Here is a 20,436-nt window from a genome sequence, read left to right on the forward strand (position 1 = left end):
CGCAGGCATCAGGAGAAAGTGCAAACTCCACACAGTCACCCGAGGTCAGAATTGAACCTGGGTCCCTGGTGCTGTGGGGCACCAGTGCTAACCACCGTGCCACCCTGTATTTCTTGACTTTCTGGTACATTAGTTTTGTTGCCTTCTGTAAATCATGTATTTTCTGTAATTGAAGTCCTGTTTCCTTTGGTTAGCTGACCTTGTCTCTAAGAAGTTGGGCAAAGATGTGGATGGCTGGGAGGAAGGAAGGAAGTCCATCATGTTAATTGTATTGATAATATTGTCAAGATACACAGATAAAGGACATTGTTGAATTAAGTGCTTTGATCATATAAATAGGGGATAGTTGGGATACTGGGGATTATAAGAAAGACATGAGACTGAACAAAGTCAATAAACCCCTCCAGTAAAGAAAAACTCTGTTTTGGATTTGACTTTATTCTGTTAACATTAGTAGCAAAGAATGGCTGGCTTAAAGATGAAGATTGAAAAATGAGAGTTATTTTCAGACAAAGTTTTAATTGGAGTTGCTTTGGAGAAGAATGGCTGAAACCAAGTGTGAAGTATCAGAATATGATTTCCCCTTTTGTTCTGTGAAGCAGAACCTTATGATCAATGGAAGAATTAAGTGGATATGTGGCCACGGGTTGCATCCGTACCAAATAAAAACAACTTATGGCCTTGGCACTTTCACTTTCCAATAGAAGCAGAGTAAACTGCAAAAATATTTTGGAGCTAGAGGCTTGTCAGATGGACACTGAATAAAAGTTATGGATAAAATTAAAAAGAAAGATGATCTGTTAAATGTACATGGGGCATGGTCTGACTTTGATGAATTTAAAAGGATGGATAGTTATTCCGTAGAAGACTATATCATGGAATAAAACAGGTTATATACGGTTGCAGAAATTCTATTTGTGGATCCTTAGTTGAGTGTTTGGTTTCAATTTATTGGAGTTTGTTAAAGCATGGATATGGATAGGCTCCTGCTCTTGACTGGAGTTCGGTTCTCAGGCAGAGATATGCATTTGGAGCATATGAAGATATTTTTAAAATTCTGGGGTTAAATTCATATCCAGAACCTTCATGGTACCAATGGAACATTTAGCAGTCACACAAAAGATAGAGAATTTAATGGGAGTGCAACCATCAATTTGAGTGAACTACCAACAAAATAAATCAGGACTGAGAACCTTTTGATATCTCTAACATAACAGGAATTGGGTAACTGTGGCAGGAGAATAACTGAGGAGAAATAAACAGGTGTTTCAGATGTGATTCAGAATATCATTATGTAATGAATTGTCCGAAATGGAACAACAGGGTTTTTGAAATGACACGTGATGAGGAATATTTTTTAAAAAATAATCTTTATTGTCACAAGTAGGCTCACATTAACATTGCAATGAAGTTACTGTGAAACGCCCCGAGTCGCCATATTCCAGCACCTGTTCAGGTACACAGAGGGAGAATTCAGAATGTCCAATTCACCTAACAGCCCGTCTTTCAGAACTTGTGGGAGGAAACCGGAGCACCCGGAGGAAACCTACACAGACACAGGGAGAACGTGCAGACTCAGCACAGACAGTGACCCAAGCTGGGAATCCAACCTGGGACCCTGCCGCTGTGAACCACTGTGCTACTGTACCGCCCAAGGGGAAGATCGGTTAGAAGGTACTAGTCAGCAGAATTGTTAATCTAGTAATAGATGTTCTTGTTACAGCCTCATTCAATGTGCTGTGTTAGACAATGGGGTGATCTAATTGCCACGTTGCGCTCCGAAAAGCAACTCATAGTGGCGCAGTGTGAAGCTGGGAGATCCTGCTCCTGGGGTCTACCTGGCTCGCAACGCCTCATGAGGTCTAATGCGATTTCGCGAGACATTATGATATAATGGGTAGGATCACTCTTTAGCAAATCTGCAGATTTGTCACCCACACAATCCCCTACACCCACACAGGAAACCCCCAGCACAATTTCACCTGCACAGAAAATGCCAGCCTGACATCATGGCAGTACCCCTGCCAGCTGGCAGTGCCACCTGGGCATCTTGTCAGTGTCAGGCTGGCATTGCCAAGATGTCAGGTTGGCATATAATTGTCGCGGGCTGGCATAATCTGCATATTAACGCAAGGGGATCGGAGGCCCCCAGGTATATGTGCTTTGAGCAGAGTGGCATCCTGGCATGGCTGGTTCCACCCTGACACTGTCAGTTTGGCATCCTGGCAATGTCAGCCTGGCACTGGCAAGATGCCTAGGTGGTACTGCCAGCTGGTAGGGGTACTGCCATGGTGCCAGGCTGGCACTGCCAAGGTGTCAAGCTGGCATTTTATGTGCAGGTGCAATTGTGCTGGGGGTTCCCTGTGTGGATGTTGGGGGTTGTGTGTGGGTGGTTCCAGGGACCCTCCCAAAGTGTGGAGAGAGTGCCTGGGGGTTGTTTCGGGGACCTCCGAGATTGGGACGTTATTTTAACGTGGTGTCCCGATCTCTCACTACACATGAGTTCCAGCGAGTGGAGTTCCTCGGTGTACAAAATGGGTCTCTATGCGGCCTCAGCCATGCGTTCTCTGCTGAGGCCCTTTATCAAAGCGAGTCACATTTTAGAGCCTTGAGTTTCTCGGCGCTTGCTCGGGACTTTACTTAAATCACGTCCAATGGGCGCAGATCCATAGTAAATGGAGTGGATTGTTAATTTGTTTAAAATAGCCAGGCTGAACTATTTTATCAGTACTGATATAACGCGCAATTTAGCAGGCTTAAAACTAAGACCGCTTTCAGGCACATTTGGTGGGGTGATTCTCGGTGGCTGCAGCGCCAAATATTACCCTGCTATTTAACTACACTTTGCTGTTTCCTTTGACGTCAGGGAGTTTCTCACCGATGCGGCCAGAGAGCTTTGCTGCTGGTGAGCTGATCCAGTGACCAAGTATTTAAATGCACCATTAGGCTTATTTAAGTATGCGGATCTGGATCCCACAGTGTGCAGCGAGTCAGGTGACCTGTCATAAGCCTGGTGCAGAGCCCGTTTTGGGGTTCTCGCACGATTCACCCATTGCACCCAGATTATGTCGGACGCAATGGGGTTACTGAATCGCACCCACAATATCCAGCGAAATACCATTACTGTTGATTAAGCTGTCAATGAAAAAGACTCAAATGAAATTAGATTTGGAACTTAATAAGTCAGTTGTTTTGGGAAATCTGTAGATTTACAGTCTACACAATCAGAGCATTATGGTATGTCCTTAATCATGTTGAGAAAGAAGTGTTTGTGCAATAGGGGCATGAATTTCAAAGAATATAGGCAAATTGTTTTAAGACTACATAGACCAGATCAAACTCAGGATTACGACCCATGGGTGGATTGCGGGCGGGTGTCGGGAGGGTCATGGAACAATCAGTTCTGGCGTTCCTGACTATGGGGAGAAGTACCCGATTGCCGGGACTGACTTTTACGAATGCCGGCCGCAGGCAATCCCTGATTGGTTGCGGCGTTTGAGGGGGCGGCGCGAGGCTGGGCTGTGTACTGGTCACCGTGCACGCGCGGGGGAAGGGGGCATCGACGTGGGTGCGCGATACCAATCGTGGTACCCCAGCTTGGAGCTCAGCTCTAGTGCTCATGCTGCTCGGCTCGTCCCCCGCAACCGATTGGCAGTATGCGATTTGCGGCTCCGTGGTCAAGCTGTTGAACGGCCGGCACAATGTCCGCCTGCACTCCAATGACGTGAAGCACTGATCGGGAAGTGGTCAGCAGTCTGACTGGGATGGATGCAGCTACTGGACAGTGAGAGGGAGCCCAGGCCAGGTTTGGCGGCAAGGAATACCGATCAAACAAGGCCAGTCAATGCGCCTGACACATGTCAGCACTGGAAGAAACCTACACAATCATCACTTTGTGTCTCCATTCTCTGCAAACCAGGAAATAAGTGCTTTTGGTGAGAATGGAGAAGGAGATGACTTGGATGTTTGGATAGTGCAATGCAGTGGAACCAGTAAGAAATATTATGACATTGTATGCATTTGACAAGTTTCTTCATCTCGTCTAAAGTCATAGTTTGTCAGGTTAAAACAAGATTGTACTTTTTTCTATACTTGTTTAAAGTATGTCAATGTGGATAACCTTACATTTCCCTAAAATTGCATCTGACATTCATTTGCCCCACTCACTCAACTTGTCCTAATCACACTGAAGGATCTCTGCATCCTCCTCACAGTTCACCCTCTCACCCAGTGTTTTGTCATCTGCAAATTTGGAAATATTACATTTCCTTCCCTCAACTAAATCATTAGCACAGATTTCTGTAATACCCCACTCATCACTACCTACCAATTTGAAAAAAAATCATTTAATTCCTACTCTTTGTTTCCTGCCTGCCAACCAGTTTTCTTTTCATCTCAATACACCCCTAATTCCATGTGTTTTAATTTTACACAGTAATCTCTTATACGGGACTTAATCAAAAGCCTTTCGAAAGACCAAATGTACCACATCCATTGGCTCCTTCTTGTCAGCTCTACAAATTCTCTGCAATTCCTGCAGATTTGTATCTTCCTTTTAAATAGTGGAGCTACATTAGCTACCCTCAAATCTTCAGGAACTGTTCCAGAGTCTATAGAATCCTGGAAGATGACCACCAAAGCATCCACTATTTCTAGAGTCACTTCCTTAAGTACTCTAGGATGTAGATTATCAGGTTCTGGGGGATTTATCAGCCTTCGGCTCATCAATTTCCCCAACACCATTTCTCTACTAATATTGATCTCCTTCAGTTCTTCTTGATAAACCGTCCACCATTTTTGGAATCTGATTTGTGTCCTCATTTGTGAAGACAGAACTAAAGTATGTGTTTAGTTACTCGGCCATTTCTTTGTCCCCTATTATACAATTCCTTTATTTCTGACACTAACATTTGTCTTACTCAATCCTTTTCTCTTCATGTACCTATAGAAACATTTACAGTCAGTTTTTATGGGCGCGATTCTTCGCAAATGCAGCGAGTCGTAAAGGCTGCCGTGAAACTGGCAGTGTTTCACGGCAGCCTCCGCGCCCCCTCCCGGGACCCGATTCTCCCCCTGGGCGGGGCTAGCAGCGGGGCCCCGTGAACCACGGCATCGCGGCCTTAGCGACCGTTGCTAAGTCCGCGCGCCAAGCGTCACACCGGCTGACGCGCACGATGACGTCAGCCGCGCATGCGCGGATTGGACGGCTCCAAACCGCGCATGCGCGGGGCCGTCATCTCCCTCGGCCGCCCCGCGGACTGATCCTGTGGGGCGGCGGAAGGAGAAAGAGTGCGTCCGTTACGGACGCACTGCCCGCAATCGGTGCCCACCGATCGCGGGCCCATTGGCACGGCCGTGGTACTGCCGTGCCAATCAGGGCCCTGGATGCCCAGAACGGGCATGTTGCGGCCGTTTTTATGACGGCAGCAAGCAGGTGTGTTTGTTGCCGTAAAAACGGCCGTAAAGGCCTGGGAACTCGGCCCATCGGCCTGGGGAGAATCGCTGCTCGCCCTAAAAAACGGCGAGCAGCAATTCGTGCCGTGGGGCGGCCGTGGGGGGGGGGGGGAATAGCGGGAGGGCGGGAAAAATGTCGGGGACGCCCTCCCGCTATTCTCCGACCCGTCGTGGGCAGCGGAGAATCGCGCCCAATGTTCCCTGCAAGCTTATTCGCGTATTCTATTTTCCCTTTCCTAATCAATCCCTTGGTCCTTCTTTGCTGAATTCTAAACTGCTCCCAATCCTCAGACCTGTTGCTTTTCTTGGCCAATTTGCATGCTTCTTCCTTGGATTGAATACTACCTTTATTTCCCCTGTAAGCCATGGATTGGCCACCTTTTCTGTTTTAATGTTGTGCCAGATAGAAATAATTGTTCCAGTTACCCCATGCACTTCTTGAACGTTTGCCATTGCCTATCCGCTGTCATCCCTTTAAGTAATGTTTCCCAATTGACCAAAGCCAACTCATGCCCCATATTATTGTAGTTTCCTTTATTAAGATGCAGGACCCTGGTCTCAGAATCAATTACTTCACTCTCCATCTCGATGAAAAATTCTACTATATTATGGTCGTTTATCCCAAGTGGTCTCGCACAACTAGATTGCCAGTGATTTAATTCTCATTACACAGTATCCAGTCTCTCTCTAGTTGGTTCCTCAATTTATTGCTCCAGAAAGCCATCCCGTATACACTCTAGGAATTCCTCCTCTATGGTATTGTGGCGAATTTGATTTGCCCAATCTTTATGCAAATTAAAATCACCCATGAATACAGATGCTCCTTTATTGTATTCTCACACTTTATCCAACAAATTTTTAAAATGTGCACTTCAAAATAAAAGAGATATGAAATTGGCAGCAATGTCAACGATCACATTTTTACAGTACTCCCAAAAGAGTACGGTAAAATTGCTTTGCAGAACTTGCTGACAGCCAAAGATAACAAAGAAATACCCAAGCAACTGCAAACTTCATCATGGCTTCATAGTAAAAGGTAAACTAAAGTCGCCATAGTCCCAGATGACCATAGGGTGCTTTCCCATTTAAGGTGGAGAGCTAACTGGTGGTTTAACCTGAGGATCACCATGCCTCAGGCGAGGGGCAAGGTTGAGAAAGCGCACTTTCATGAAGAACCTTAGCCGGTACTAAATTACATTGTTCCAAACCACTGTCTTAAAAATTCCCTTACAATTGTTAAGAAACACAACAGACCTGATTAAATTTCTTTGTGTTTAGTAATATAAACATCATCTAAGGCTCATCTAAAAGACAAAAAATAAAATGTTGTCTTGTGACTGAGACCCTTATCTCACAGATAAAGCAGTCAAAGGTTGGGAGATGAGACTGCAAGGGATCTACTATCCAAAAAGCAAGCAATTCATTATAAGGTTCGTGTTTATTCATAGACTAACCATGCTGCAGCATGTTGAAGTTTGTGGCGAGCAGCATGATCCCAGGCACCTGCCTCTGTGGTAATTGTCTGCAACTGGAGAACTGTTGCCTGAGTTGAGCCTGAGGTGTGGACATTGTAATGCATTAGGGAAGGCCAGGGTTTGGTGGACATTTTCTTCCAGAAGATAGTTAAACCCCTTGGGTTAGCTTGTGGCGTAGATTTGGTCAGTGGTTAGTGGCTCTTGACTCATAGATCAAAGATAAATTGTATATGACTACATTATTTCACAGACAATACTATGATGCAAATATGTAGAATTGGAGATCCACAAGATTAAATGATGCGTGAAAAGAATGATGCCTTATCCAAGATAATTTTCAACAATAGTCATTCTTAGAACTTAATTCAATTTTACTGAGACTTTTCCACAAATCACAGCCATTTGTTCTCACAGAAATGTTTAAGTTATTCTTTAAAAATCACCTTCAAATGTTCAGTTTGCCATCCAACAGAAACTATTCTTGACAATTTTATAATTTGCATCACAATGGCAAATGACTGACCAAATGACTGCACAAAATATATTGTTGCACAAGATTATGGCAAAATTAACTTGACAGTGCAATACAATTTCATATCTTGTTGCTAATTTTGAAAAGGATTATGTGCTCAACATACAGCTCCTCCAGCCTATCAAACTGAACACTACTATGTAGCACAGCTAATTTGAATAGAAAATCAATTAAAAATCAAAATGGTGTGAATGAAATGTTACAACTGCAAATGGAAAGTGTGTAACACAGCTTGCAACATTATTAGAATGCATTATCAAAAGATTAGGAAGTTAAGAATTTGGTGAGACTAGGAATTCAGCATATGTTTGAGATAGTAAATATTTAAACCTAGGAATATATCATTAATATTTTATAAGTTAATATTTTGAACTAGTTAAACATGAATTTTAAAATAATATCTGAAACACACAAAACTATAATTAATTGAAAATATGCTACACATGGGTCGTGAGGAATGGCAGTGCAGGAGATGCGTTGCATCTGCAACATGTTGAAGTTTGTGGAGAGCAGCATGATCCCAGCCGCCTGCCTCTGTGGTAAGTGTCTGCAGCTGGAGAAACGTTGTCTGAGTTGTTGAGCCTGACGTGTAGACATGGTAATGAATTAGGGATGGCCAGGGTTTGCTGGACATTTTCTTCCAGAATGTAGTTAACCCCTTGGGTTAGCTTGTGGTTTAGATTTGGTTAGTGTTTTGGGACCCGGGGAGGCTGATCTGACTGTGCCCAGGGAGGTAATGGGCCTGCAGATGCACTGATGATGAAGCTTTAGCCTTTGTTATTGTTCAACTAAGATGAGATACCTGCTACTGGTGTGGACGAGAACAAAGACTGCCGAAAGGATGAGTAAATAGACCATAGCATCATGGTGCAGGAGGCCATTCAAGTTGTGGGACTGGTAAGGAACATAGTGATGGTAGGGGACAATATGGTCAAAGAAATAGGTATGTTCTGCAATCATTACCAGGAATTCTGAAACTATATTGCCTACCCAGTGTCAGGGTTAAGGCCATCTCATGGCTAGAAAATAATTTCGTGAAGGCGTGGGGAGGTTCCGATCATTGTGGTTCACATAGAAACCAATGAGTTAGGCCGAACTAGGAATGAGGTTCTGCTGAAGGAGTTTGAGGAGCTAGAGTCCAAATTTAAAAGCAGAACCTCAAAGGTAATAACCTCGGGATCACCGCCTGAGCTGTGAGTTACACATAATTGATATGAGGACAAACAAATTAGAGGTCTAAATGCATCACTGAAAGAATGGCATTAGAGGAAGAGATTTCATATGGCGAACTGTACCAGGAGTGGGGAAAGATGGACTCTACTTAATATAGACTGGAGACACTATCCTGGCAAATGGAATAATTAGGCTGGAAAAGACTTTAATTTGAGGGAGAGAAAGTGTTGGCTGAGAGGTCAATTTATAAGTCTGAAGAAAAATCAAATATATAGAGCAAGGTAGCAGCTTGGGTAAAATCAACAAGTTGTGGCAGGAAAGAGAGTAACTAGTTCACCTTTGTCAATTCCTTGGGAGCGTTGCTTGTCTATGGGGAATTGATGTACTTCAGTTGACGCTACAAAAAAAGAGTTTCTCCCCAGAGAGGTCAATAATGATAATAGGACATCGGTGACTTAGGGTATGTCAGGAAAATTGGTTTAAAAAAAGATTTTATGGCCCTATATCTGAATGCACAAAGCAACTATAACAAGATGGATGAATTAATGAGATCAGAGGGGAAAACGGATTTCACCTATTATCCATTACAGAGCTATAGTTGCAAGGCTGGGAAGTAAGACCCAAATTTTCGCAGAGTCGGGTTGACTCCAACACTGGGATTCCTGCCTGAATTCCTAGCACCAGCAGTTTTCATTGGTGCATAATAAGGGTGAGGATAGTAAGAATACATTCTGTATTCCCAACCTGGCCAGCTCCATTGCATCTCATAACCCACCTCCCCCACTTCATAATTTTTTTGTGGAGTTGAGCTAGCTTCTGGACAACGAGGTTCATTGCCTCAGAAATGCTGTGAACCATAGTCTGGATTCAGGAACCTTCTGAAAGATAAGTTTAATAGGTCTTACCATGCCCCATTCCCCTCTGTGCCACACATACCTTCCATGCCCACTCATGGAATAGCTATCGGCTTTGTGCGCCTATCTTTTCCACGCTCGGAGTGGCTCAAGCGACCTTGATCTGACCGTCCAACCTAAAAAACCAGCAGGATCCAATATCCAGCACAAACTTGGTCCCCAGTTACCGTTTTTGAGACTCTGTACTTGTATATTAAGTATGTGTTCGCGGTAATTCAAATTTTCTACCTAATTTTGAACATAAGTCTGTCCAGTTGCTATTTCTCTCACTCGCAAGAAATGTTGAATTGCATGTAAAAACTAACAGAAGTTGGCAATCAAGGAGAGCTTTAGCTTTAAAAGATTTTATACCTCGCTTTACCTTCTAAGTGTTAACCAGTCTTTAGACAAAATATATGTTTATCACATCAGTATTTAAGGAACATAGTTTGGCTGGAGAAAATAATTAATTAATTTAAGAATTCCAAGCACTGCTTCGTTTATTAATGAACTGCTTGATGTGCTTGAATAATCAGCATAAAATTGATATATTTGTGTGTACTATTGCTTTCATTCTCCATCACTTGAAGTAGTTGACAGCTCTGTAAGGTGGATATCAAATTTGTCAAGTTTACTTGATCTTTCCTATTTTAAAACTGGTGGCTTTGTTACATTGCTCATTGAAGTTATCATACTTGTTAACCACACCTGCATTACGTCATTTCTTTTCAGTTTAAAAAAATCTACTTTCACATTGAAAAACTACATTCATTAAGGGTATTATAGCATGTTAGATTACAAAAATCACAGCTTAGTTGGATTCAGTTTGTTTGAGCAATCCTTGAGATGCTGAGTTCTTTATTAGGACTGACCCTGAACACAAGTTAGGCATTTCATCATGGGAAGCGATAAATTCATTATTGGTTGCTGTGTGGCAGCCTTTTGTGGCTAGAGCTGAAGACTGTGAGAAATGGGAATTTTATTCCACAAAAGGAACATCGAGCAATACAAAGGTATATATTGAAGAATCAGATTAAGGAATTATTAGATTTTTAAAAAACACACACTCCATCTGGTTCATCTACCATCCTGATAGTTGTATTTTACCACGATAATGGAGTAGTAACTAATGCTATCACTGATTTCAGCTGACTCAGATACGACCAAAGAAAATCCCAAATACCAGATAGCTTTGGAAACTATGGGAGCGATTCAACAATTGAGTAACTTTTAAAGATATGATAAAGTTTATTTTAGACAGAACCAGAAGCTTGCATTTCTGGGACAAAGGTAGGTTATCAAAAATGATTTTGTTTTTATTTTGTTCAGTACCTTACCTGTAAATAATGCACGCACTGTTTCGACAGGTGTCACAATTTGCAGTATCCTGTCCTGTTCGATAGGAGAGCCTGTAAAGATAAGAGTTATATTGCAAAAGTAAATTTAATTTGTTTTGAGGGAATAGTTGAAAAGTAACTCGGAATTTTTCTATATTTCAATTTTTGTATTCCAATTAGCATTGACTTATATTACCACTATTTAAAGTGAATGTTATTTTAAAACGTTTCATTTTAGCTTGTGTATTTAAACTGTTCAAAAATATTTCTCTTCCATTTTTGGGATAGAAAAATAACCTTCCCATTTGTTTTACGGATAATTACTTTTAATCTGTTTATCATGCTATGAACATGAAAAACACATTAATTTATGACAATTTAAGGCACAATCCCCTTTAGCACTTGGCATATTGCATGTCAATATCACTATCTGCACCCAATTCATTTTTTTCCAATTAAAGGGCAATTTAACGTGGCCAGTCCATCTACCCTGCATATTTTTGTGTGTTGTGGGCGAGACCCATGCAGATACAGGGAGAATGTGGAAAACATTAATATTGATGTCAACTCCAGCAATGACATACCTCTCCAGTGCATTGCTGCCTTTCACTGAACTATGAATTTTTATTGGTTCACTGTTATTGCACTTTCCCACCAAGGTTATAGAAAAATTAGCAGTGGTTCATGAATAGAATGTAGAATTTTCAATTGTTCAAGGACGTGTGCATTGCTGGCTGGGCCAGCATTTATTGCCCTTCCCTAATTGCTCTTGAACAGAGTTGCTTGCTCATTTCAGAGCATTTCAGAGGCAACCGCATTGCTGTGGGTCTGGAGTCTCAAAAGGTAGCCAGACCAGGTACAGGTGGCAGATTTCCTTCCCTAAAGGGCATTAGTGATGGGTTTTACGACAATTGGTAAAGGTTTCATGATCATCATTAGGCTTTTATGAAACTGTAGACTTTTATTTAATTCAAATTTCACCAATTGCCATAGTAAGATTTGAATGCCCAGACCATTACCCTGGATTTCTGGATTGTTCGTCCAGTGACGATGTCACTATACTACTGACTCCCACCAAAGTCGCGATCCGGATCGCGCCACTGGGGCTGGTGGGATTCGCACCTATTTTCCTGCCAAATATGACACTATGCCATTTCTCCAATGATAATTGATATGGTCATCATTCCAGATTTTTATTGAATTTAAATTTCACCATCTGCCTTGGTGGGGTACAAACCTGTGTCACTATGCTTTACCCTGGTCTCTGGATTGCTAGTCCAAAAAAAGGTATATTTAAGATTAACAGAAAAAGTGTGCAACATTGAAGTGTGGGTTGTCTTTTTCTTGCACACTGGCAAATTGTCTAAAGCACTGCGAAGAATAGAAATTTATGTTTGGAGTTCAGCTATGTTTTATTTCCTTTTTTTGGATATTTTTGGTAAGCATTTAAAAATATGAATATGATGAAAGAAGACTTATGTTTTTGTCCAAATTTGAAACCCCTATCTTTTGACTTGTTACAATATTGGAGAAGAATTTCAATACTTTCCTCAGGCGATATGCCCTCAGAGAATTTTCAAATGCCACCTCCAGTGAGCCATTGCTGGAGTTTTAGCTATTCCACTGATCTTACCAGATGAACCTTGGTTACAAAAAGCAATTGTTCTGAATTCAAAGCTTTGTCACCTAATCGGGTAATTTGTTCAACCTACTGAATTCATCCTTACCCCAAAAATATTGATGATATACCTGGTTCTTTGTTTATTCATCAAATTTTTTTTTGGTGGGATGGTACGTAGCTATGAGACGCTATATAGTGTCTGAGACTAGGAAGTGGGATCGGGATATCAACCAGTGGGAATATCATCTGAATTGATGCCACTTTGGGGCAAGTATTTTACTGTTTTTAATAAGGCAAACGATATCAGAACTCTGAAAGGAGACAGGAGGAGAAAAGCCACCTTCACATGTCCAATGAGCTCAGATTTTTTCAGTTTCAAGATAGCTACTATTAATTTAGCTTCCACCCTATTAAAAATTCAGATCTTTTGCAGCTATCTTTTTTATCTAGTAGGTTCACTCGGTAGTGATCTGAACATCTTGCTTCTGTGGAAATTTGCTACTGTCACCTTTCAAGAACGGAGACAGACACTTTCAGGGAGACAGCTGGAAGGCACACCTGATAAATACAGAGCAAGGCTAGGGGACTTCACTTGCCTTCCAGGAGCCATGACAGCCAGACCTGCCAGGGACACCTCTAATGCGGCAGCAGGCCAAGTGTGAAAACCAATCCAGGAGTGACATTGCATAAAACGATAAATTCATTGTTTGGTGAGAAGCTTCTATTAGGAATTTTTACTGGAAAAATAGAACATTTATAAAGAAGTAGCTCCTTGGATTTTAATAAGGATTACTAGCAATAGAGAATAGTCCAAATATGTGCAGGTTAGGTGGATTGGCCATACTAAATTGTCCTTGGGGTCCAAAAAAGGTTCGGAGGAGTTATTGGGTATGGGAATAGGGTGGAAGTGAGGGCTTAAGTGGGTCGGTGCAGACTTGATGGGCCAAATGACCTCCTTCTGCACTGTATGTTCTATGTTCAGAAGTAAAGTTAAATTAAATCAAAGTGAAATAAGGTAAGACTAGGTTAGGGAGCAGAGAAAATAGAGCACAAGAAAGAGCGAGACTGATAGCGCACCAAGGATAAAAGAGTGTAAGAAAGAGCAAAACTGAGAGTGGTGTGCTAGCTTGGAGTTTTAAGCTCCTGAGGTGACATCAGGATTCAAAAGTGACACAGGGCAAATGGAAGCAGCTGATTAGGCGAGTGAGGTCAGATATGCATTTGCAACTTTTATCATTTATAGTTTGTAGGTTTATATATTGTGGTCTAGAGTTTGTCAGGGCTATATTCTGTAGTAACAAAGACCAGGGACGGAAGACCCTAGAGTTGATACTATTGATACTATTTGATTTTAAGTATTTTCCAAAATGTTTAATTTAAAAAGGTAAGTCATGACAGAGAACTCAAAACTTTGGTATGCTCTTCCTGCTTTGTGTGGGAAACTCGGAACATTTCCAGTGCCCGGGGCCAGCATGTGCGCAGAAATTGTCTCCAGCTGCAGCTCCTGGAAGTCTGGATTTCAGAGCTAGAATGGCGACTGGGAACACTGTGGAGCATCCATGAGGCAGAGAACATCGTTGATAGCACACATAGAGAGATAATCACACTGCAGTCCAAGATTATACAGGAAGGAAGTGACTACCAAGCAATGCAGGATCCCCTTTTGTCATTCGTCTGCAAAACAATTATCTGCTTTGGCTGCCATGAGGTGGAATGGCCTCCCAGGGGAAACCAGCAACAATCAAATTTGTTGCACCACAGTTGGCTCTGTGCACAGGGGAAAAATGTGGGAATGCAATAGTTATAGGCGATTCAATTGTAAGGTGAATAGATAGACATTCCTGTGGTCGCAAATGAGATTCCAGGATGATATATTGCCTCCCTGGTACTAGGGTCAAGTTGTTTTAGAGTGGTTGCAGGACGTCTTGGAGGGCAGGGTGAACAGCCAGTGGTCGGGTACACATTGCTACAAAGGAAATAGGTTAAAAAAAAGTGATGAGGTCCTAAAAGTAGAATAAAATGGAGTTGAAGTTGAGAAGTAGGACCTCAAAGGTAGTGATCTCAGGATTATGACTAGCCACTTGCTCATCAGAGCAGAAATAGCAGGATATATCAGATGAATACGTGGCTGAAGAGATGGTGTAAGGGGGATGGTTTCAGATTCCTGGGACATTGGAATCGGTTCTGGGAAAGTGGGACCAGTTACACCTGGGGTGGTCAGGGACTGAAGTCCTTGGGGGAGTTTTTACTGGAGTAGTTAGGGAGGGTTTAAACCAAAATGGCAGTGGATGGGAACCCATGCAAGGAGTCATGCGTGGGAACTCATGCGCCTGTTAGGGTACACTGAGGGAGAATTCAGTGTGTCCAATTCGTCGATCAAGCACGTCTTTCGGGACTTGTGGGAGGAAGCCAAAGCACCCAGAGGAAATCTACGCAGACACGAGGAAAACCTACAGACTCTGCACAGACAGTGATCCAAGCTGGGAATCTAACTGGGTCCCTGGTGCTGTGAACGACAGTGCTAACCACTGTGCTGCCATGCCACCCTGAATGTAATCAAGGAAACTATGATGGTATGAGGTGAGAGTTCGCTATGATGGTTTGGGGAATGTTACTCAAAGGGATGATGGTGGATAGCCAATGGCAAACATTCACTGGACGCATGGGTGGACTGCAACAATTGTACATTCCTGTCTGGCACAAAAATAAAACGAGAAAGGTAGCTCAACCAGGGCCTACAAGGAAGAAGCATACAAATTGGCCAGATCTGAGGATTAGGAGCAGTTTAGAATTCAGGAAACAAGGACAAAGGGGTTGATTAAGAAGGAGAAAATAGAGCGAGGAACATAAAAACTGTCTGTAAAAGCTTCCATAGCTATCTGAAGAGAAAAGAATTGATGAAGACTAATACAGGTCTCTTACAGTCGGAAACAGCAATTTATAATGGTGCAAAGAAATGGCTGACCATCTAAATACATACTTTGGTTCTATCCTCACAAAGGAGGATACAAATAGCGTACCAGAAAAGTTGGGACACAGCATTTAGTGATAGGGAGGAACTGAAGGAATTCACTATTAATAAGGAAATAATATTGGGAAATTGATGGGTTTGAAGGCCAAAACATCCCCACAGTCTGATACATCCCAGAGTGACTAAGGAAGTTGCCCTAGGAATAGTGGATGCATTGGTGGTCATTTTCGAAGATTCTGGAACAGTTCATACAGATTGCAGGGTAGCTAATGTAACCCCACAATTTAAAAGGGAGGTAGAGAGAAAACAAGTCATTATATACCAGCCAGTAGTGGGGAAATGCTGGAGTGCATTATAAAATGTTTAATAGCAGAACACATGGAGAACAGTGGCAGGTTCGGACAGAGTCAACATGGATTTACAAAAGGAATATCGTGCTTGTCAAATATGCTGTAATTCTTTGAGGATGTAACTAGTAGAGTTGACGAGGGGGAGCCACTGGATGTGGATTTTCAGAAGGCTTTTCGCAAAGTCCCACATAAGAGATTTGCATGTAAAATTAAAGCACGGTAGCATGGTGGTTAGCATAAATGCTTCACAGCTCCAGGGTCCCAGGTTCGGTTCCCGGCTGGGTCACTGTCTGTGCGGAGTCTGCACGTCCTCCCCGTGTGTGCGTCGGTTTCCTCCGGGTGCTCCGGTTTCCTCCCACAGTCCAAAGATGTGCGGGTTAGGTGGATTGGCTATGCTAAATTGCCCGTAGCGTCCTAAAAAATAAGGTTAAGGGAGGGGGTTGTTGGGTTACGGGTATAGGGTGGATACGTGGGTTTGAGTAGGGTGATCATTGCTCGGCACAACATCGAGGGCCGAAGGGCCTGTTCTGTGCTGTACTGTTCTATGTTCTATGAGATTTGGGGTAATGTATTGAGGTGGATAGAAAACTGGTTGGCATATAGGAAACAAAGATTAGAAATAAACATGTATTTTTATAAATGGCAGACAGTGACGAGTGGGGTACCGCAGCTATTCACAACATAGGTTAATGACTTAGATGAGGGAACTTAATGTAATATCTCCAAATTTCCCACATGAAGCTGGGTGGGAGGGTGAGATGTGAGGATGATGCATTGGATTGGATTTTGTTTATTGTCAGGTGTACCAAGGTACAGTGAAAAGTATTTTTTTGTGTGCAGCTCAACAGATCATAAAGTACATGAACAGAAAAGGAAATAAAAGAAAATACATAATAGGGCAATACAAGGTACACAATGTAACTACATAACACTGGTATCGGGTGAGACATACAGGAGTGTAGTGTTAATGAGGTCAGTCCATAAGAGGGTCGTTAAGGAATCTGGTAACAGCGGGGAAGAAGCTGTTTTTGAGTTTGTTTGTGCGTGTTCTCAGACATTTGTATATCCTGCCCAATGGAAGAAGTGCATGGATGCTTCAGTATGATTTGGACAAGTTGAGCGAGTGGACAAACGTATGGCAGATAAAGTATAATGTGGATAAATGTGAGGTTATCCACTTTGGTTGCAAAAATAGGAAAGAAGCATAGAAGTTATTATCTTAATGGCTATAGACAGAGGAATGTGCACCTCGACCTGGGTGTCCTTGCACACCAGTCGCTGAAAGTAAGAATGCAAGTGCAGCGGATGATAAAGAAGGGAAATGGTATGTTGGCCTTCATAGCGAGGGGATTTGAGGACAGGGACATGGATATCTTGCTGCAATTATACAGTACCTTGGTGAGCCCACACCTGGAATACTGTGTGCAGTTTTCTTATCTGAGGAAGGGTATTCTTGCCACAGAGGGAGTGCAGCGAAGGATAACCAGACTGATTCCTGGGATGGCGCGATTGATATGAAGAGAGATTTAGTCGGTTCGGATTATATTCTCTGGAATTCAGAATGAAACCTATAAAATTCTAACAGGGTAGATGCAAGAAGAATGTTCCGGATGGCAGAGGAATCCAGAACCAGGGCTCACAGTCTAAGGATTGGTTAAACCATTTAGGAGTGAGATGAGGAGAAATTTTGAATTCACAACCACAGAAAGCAGTTGAGGCAAAACATTGTATGATTTCAAGAAGGAATTATATATAGCTCCTGAGGCTAAAGGGATAAATGTATATGAGAGAAAGTGGGAACAGCCATGATCCTAATATATGGTGGAGTAGCCATGAAGGGCAGAATAGCCTACTCTTATTTACTATTTTTCATATATAGCATTACTGGGGTGTAGCTTTTTTCTTTTTGCTCTCTTTTTGAGAGCAGTTTTATTATATGATGTGTTTATTAATTCTACTTTTAAATATATACATGTATAACAATTACATTCTTATTCTCTTTAACCATGGGTATTTGTTCGATTTGATTTGTTCTGGGTCTTGTTTCATCTCCCACCTCAATGTCAGCAGGACTGGCGAAGAAGACATAACCAGCAGAATAGGAGAAATGAGGGACTGACCAACTGATGAAAGATCAGATTTGGTTTGCATAATCGATCCCTGTGCTTTAGATGGAGGGAGTCATTCTAAAATCAATTTTTTGCCTACCATTTAATTTCAATGCAACCTAAAGCAGTGAGTCACAGAGGAGCATTAATCCTACCCAGCTGCATAAAACCATGGCCTGCTAGAATTACAAGAGTTTAAAGTGTACTGACCTGCTCTGGAAAACTTTGTTCAAACCTCTGTTGACTGGAGCTGAAGTCTGCAGTGAAAGAGTTCCTACAGGCCACAGCGTGGTGTAACTCCAGTGAGCTCAGGGAGGCCACACTTTCTTTTCTAATGGGGCTTGGTGCTTCAAATAGTTACACTTAAATTAGAAGTGGTTTTATTTTTTCTAACCTTTTCGGAGTAACTGTTGGTGTAAAACTGGCAGAACAATCCCAAATTAGCGATTTGGAATTGTTTTGTTGGATGGTATCCAACTCAGTGTGTTTGTCCAGGGAAAGTTTGCCCTTCTGACCAAATGCCGCGTAAAGACTTATCTGGGAACTTCCAGAGGGATTTTCCAAATGCATTTTTGGGGTATCCCCAAATCTAATGCTGGGGAGTCATGAAGTTACTGACCAGTGTAATTGCAGCGCAGAAAGAGGGCATTCAGCCTATCGGGTTCATGTTGTTCTCAATAAGGCAGTCCAGTCAGTCCCATTGTGCAGCTCTAGCCAAATATGAAAAATAAGGAAAAACTTAATTTGAAAGAAACTACAAGTAAGCAATCTCTTTTGACAAAGTAAGATCTTGGCTGTAACTTAGTTTTATTTTCAGCTATTATGTGCTTCCAAGTGAAAAAAAAGCAACATGCTTTTTTTCTGGCAAAGGAACCTAAATTCAAGGACAAGAAAAATGCAATCATTTTTCCAAGTAAAAAGCAGGGGTGCCAAAATAATTCTACATGTCAGAGTTCTAAAGTTAGTTTCTCTTTGTAGCGCAGAAATTTTTGTTGTTGGAAATTGAAAACAGTTTCCCCAAAGAAATAGTAATATCAGAAGCAATATTGCATTTGCAATTTGTAGTGTCCCTCAGGCAGCAATGAAACTTAAAGATTTTAGGAACGTTGAAAATTGCTAACAGCAAAAGATAGCTGTAATGTGTATTTTGAAAGAAATATTTGTATTCCCCTATAATGTTATTGTAGCAAAAATGGTTCTCAATATAATGACATTCTGAATCCTTGTAATAGGGCAAATATTGGTTGCTAGTTTGAAGAGACTAAGTGTGTTGCTTCTCTGGTAGCAGTTGATTACTTTCGTGCAAAAGGCAGAAGGTTTTTCATAAATTGTTTTAGATTGTAAATCAAGGTATATGAGTTTCCTTGTATAGAAAACTGGATGAAAATTATAGAACATAGAACTGTACAACACAGTACAGGCCCTTCGGCCCACGATGTTGGGCCGAACTAGTCTGAAACTAAGATCAAATCAACCTACTCCCAATCATTCTAGTGCACTCCATATGCCTATTCAATCACCGCTCGAAAATTCCTAATGTGTCCGACTCCGCTACCATAGCTGGGAGTGCGTTCCACGCCCCAACCACTCTGAGTAAAGATCCTACCTCTGACATCCCTCCTATATCTTCCACCATGAACCTTATAGTTATGCCCCCTTGTAACAGCTACATCCACCCGAGGAAAAAGTCGCTGAACGTCCACTCTATCTATCCCTCTCATCATCTTATACACCTCAATTAAGTCACCTCTCATCCTCCTTCGCTCCAATGAGAAAAGCCCTAGCTCCCTCAACCTTTCCTCATAAGACCTACCCTCCAATCCAGGCAGCATCCTGGTAAATCTCCTTTGCACCCTTTCCAATGCTTCCACATCCTTCCTATAATGAGGTGACCAGAACTGCACACAATACTCCAAATGTGGTCTAACCAAGGTCTTGTACAGTTGCAACATAACCTCACGGCTCTTAAACTCACTCTCCCTCTTAATTAATGCTAACAGACTATCGGCTTTCTTCACGGCTCTATCTACTTGGGTGGCAACTTTCAGAGATCTATGGACATGAACTCCGAGATCTGTCTGCTCCTCCACATTCTTCAGAACCCTGCCGTTAACCCTGTAATCCGCATTCAAATTTGTCCCACTAAAATGAATCACCTCACACTTATCAGGGTTAAACTCCATCTGCCACTTTTCAGCCAACTCGGCATTCTATCAATGTCTCTTTGCAGCCTACAACAGCCCTCCACATTATCCACTACTCCGCCAATCTTGGTGTCATCAGCAAATTTACTAACCCAACCTTCAACTCCATTATCCAAGTCATTGATAAAAATCGCAAATAGCAGAGGACCCAGCACTGATCCCTGTGGTACATCACTGGTGACTGGGCTCCAGGATGAAAATTTACCATCTACCACCACCACCTATGTGATTACTGATCCAATCGGCCAAATTTCTCTCTCTGCCATGCCTCATTACTTTCTGCATGAGCCGACCATGGGGTAACTTATCAAAAGCCTT

At 42.2% G+C, this 20,436-nt stretch overlaps 2 protein-coding genes across 13 annotated transcripts in view; one reads left to right on the plus strand and one right to left on the minus strand.

The window, feature by feature from the left end:
* LOC119979445 (inhibitory synaptic factor 2A) overlaps positions 1-20,436 on the minus strand; it is a 404,538-nt gene that overhangs the window by 372,238 nt on the left and 11,864 nt on the right. For all 12 annotated transcript variants that reach the window (XM_038821680.1, XM_038821684.1, XM_038821676.1 and 9 more), the window contains exon 3: positions 10,865-10,936. In XM_038821680.1, the coding sequence (XP_038677608.1) occupies positions 10,865-10,936 (72 nt within the window). The remainder of the gene's footprint in view (positions 1-10,864; positions 10,937-20,436) is intronic.
* dock1 (dedicator of cytokinesis 1) overlaps positions 1-20,436 on the plus strand; it is a 763,650-nt gene that overhangs the window by 325,037 nt on the left and 418,177 nt on the right.

Source organism: Scyliorhinus canicula, chromosome 16 (assembly GCF_902713615.1).
Source record: "Scyliorhinus canicula chromosome 16, sScyCan1.1, whole genome shotgun sequence".
NCBI lineage: Eukaryota > Metazoa > Chordata > Chondrichthyes > Carcharhiniformes > Scyliorhinidae > Scyliorhinus > Scyliorhinus canicula.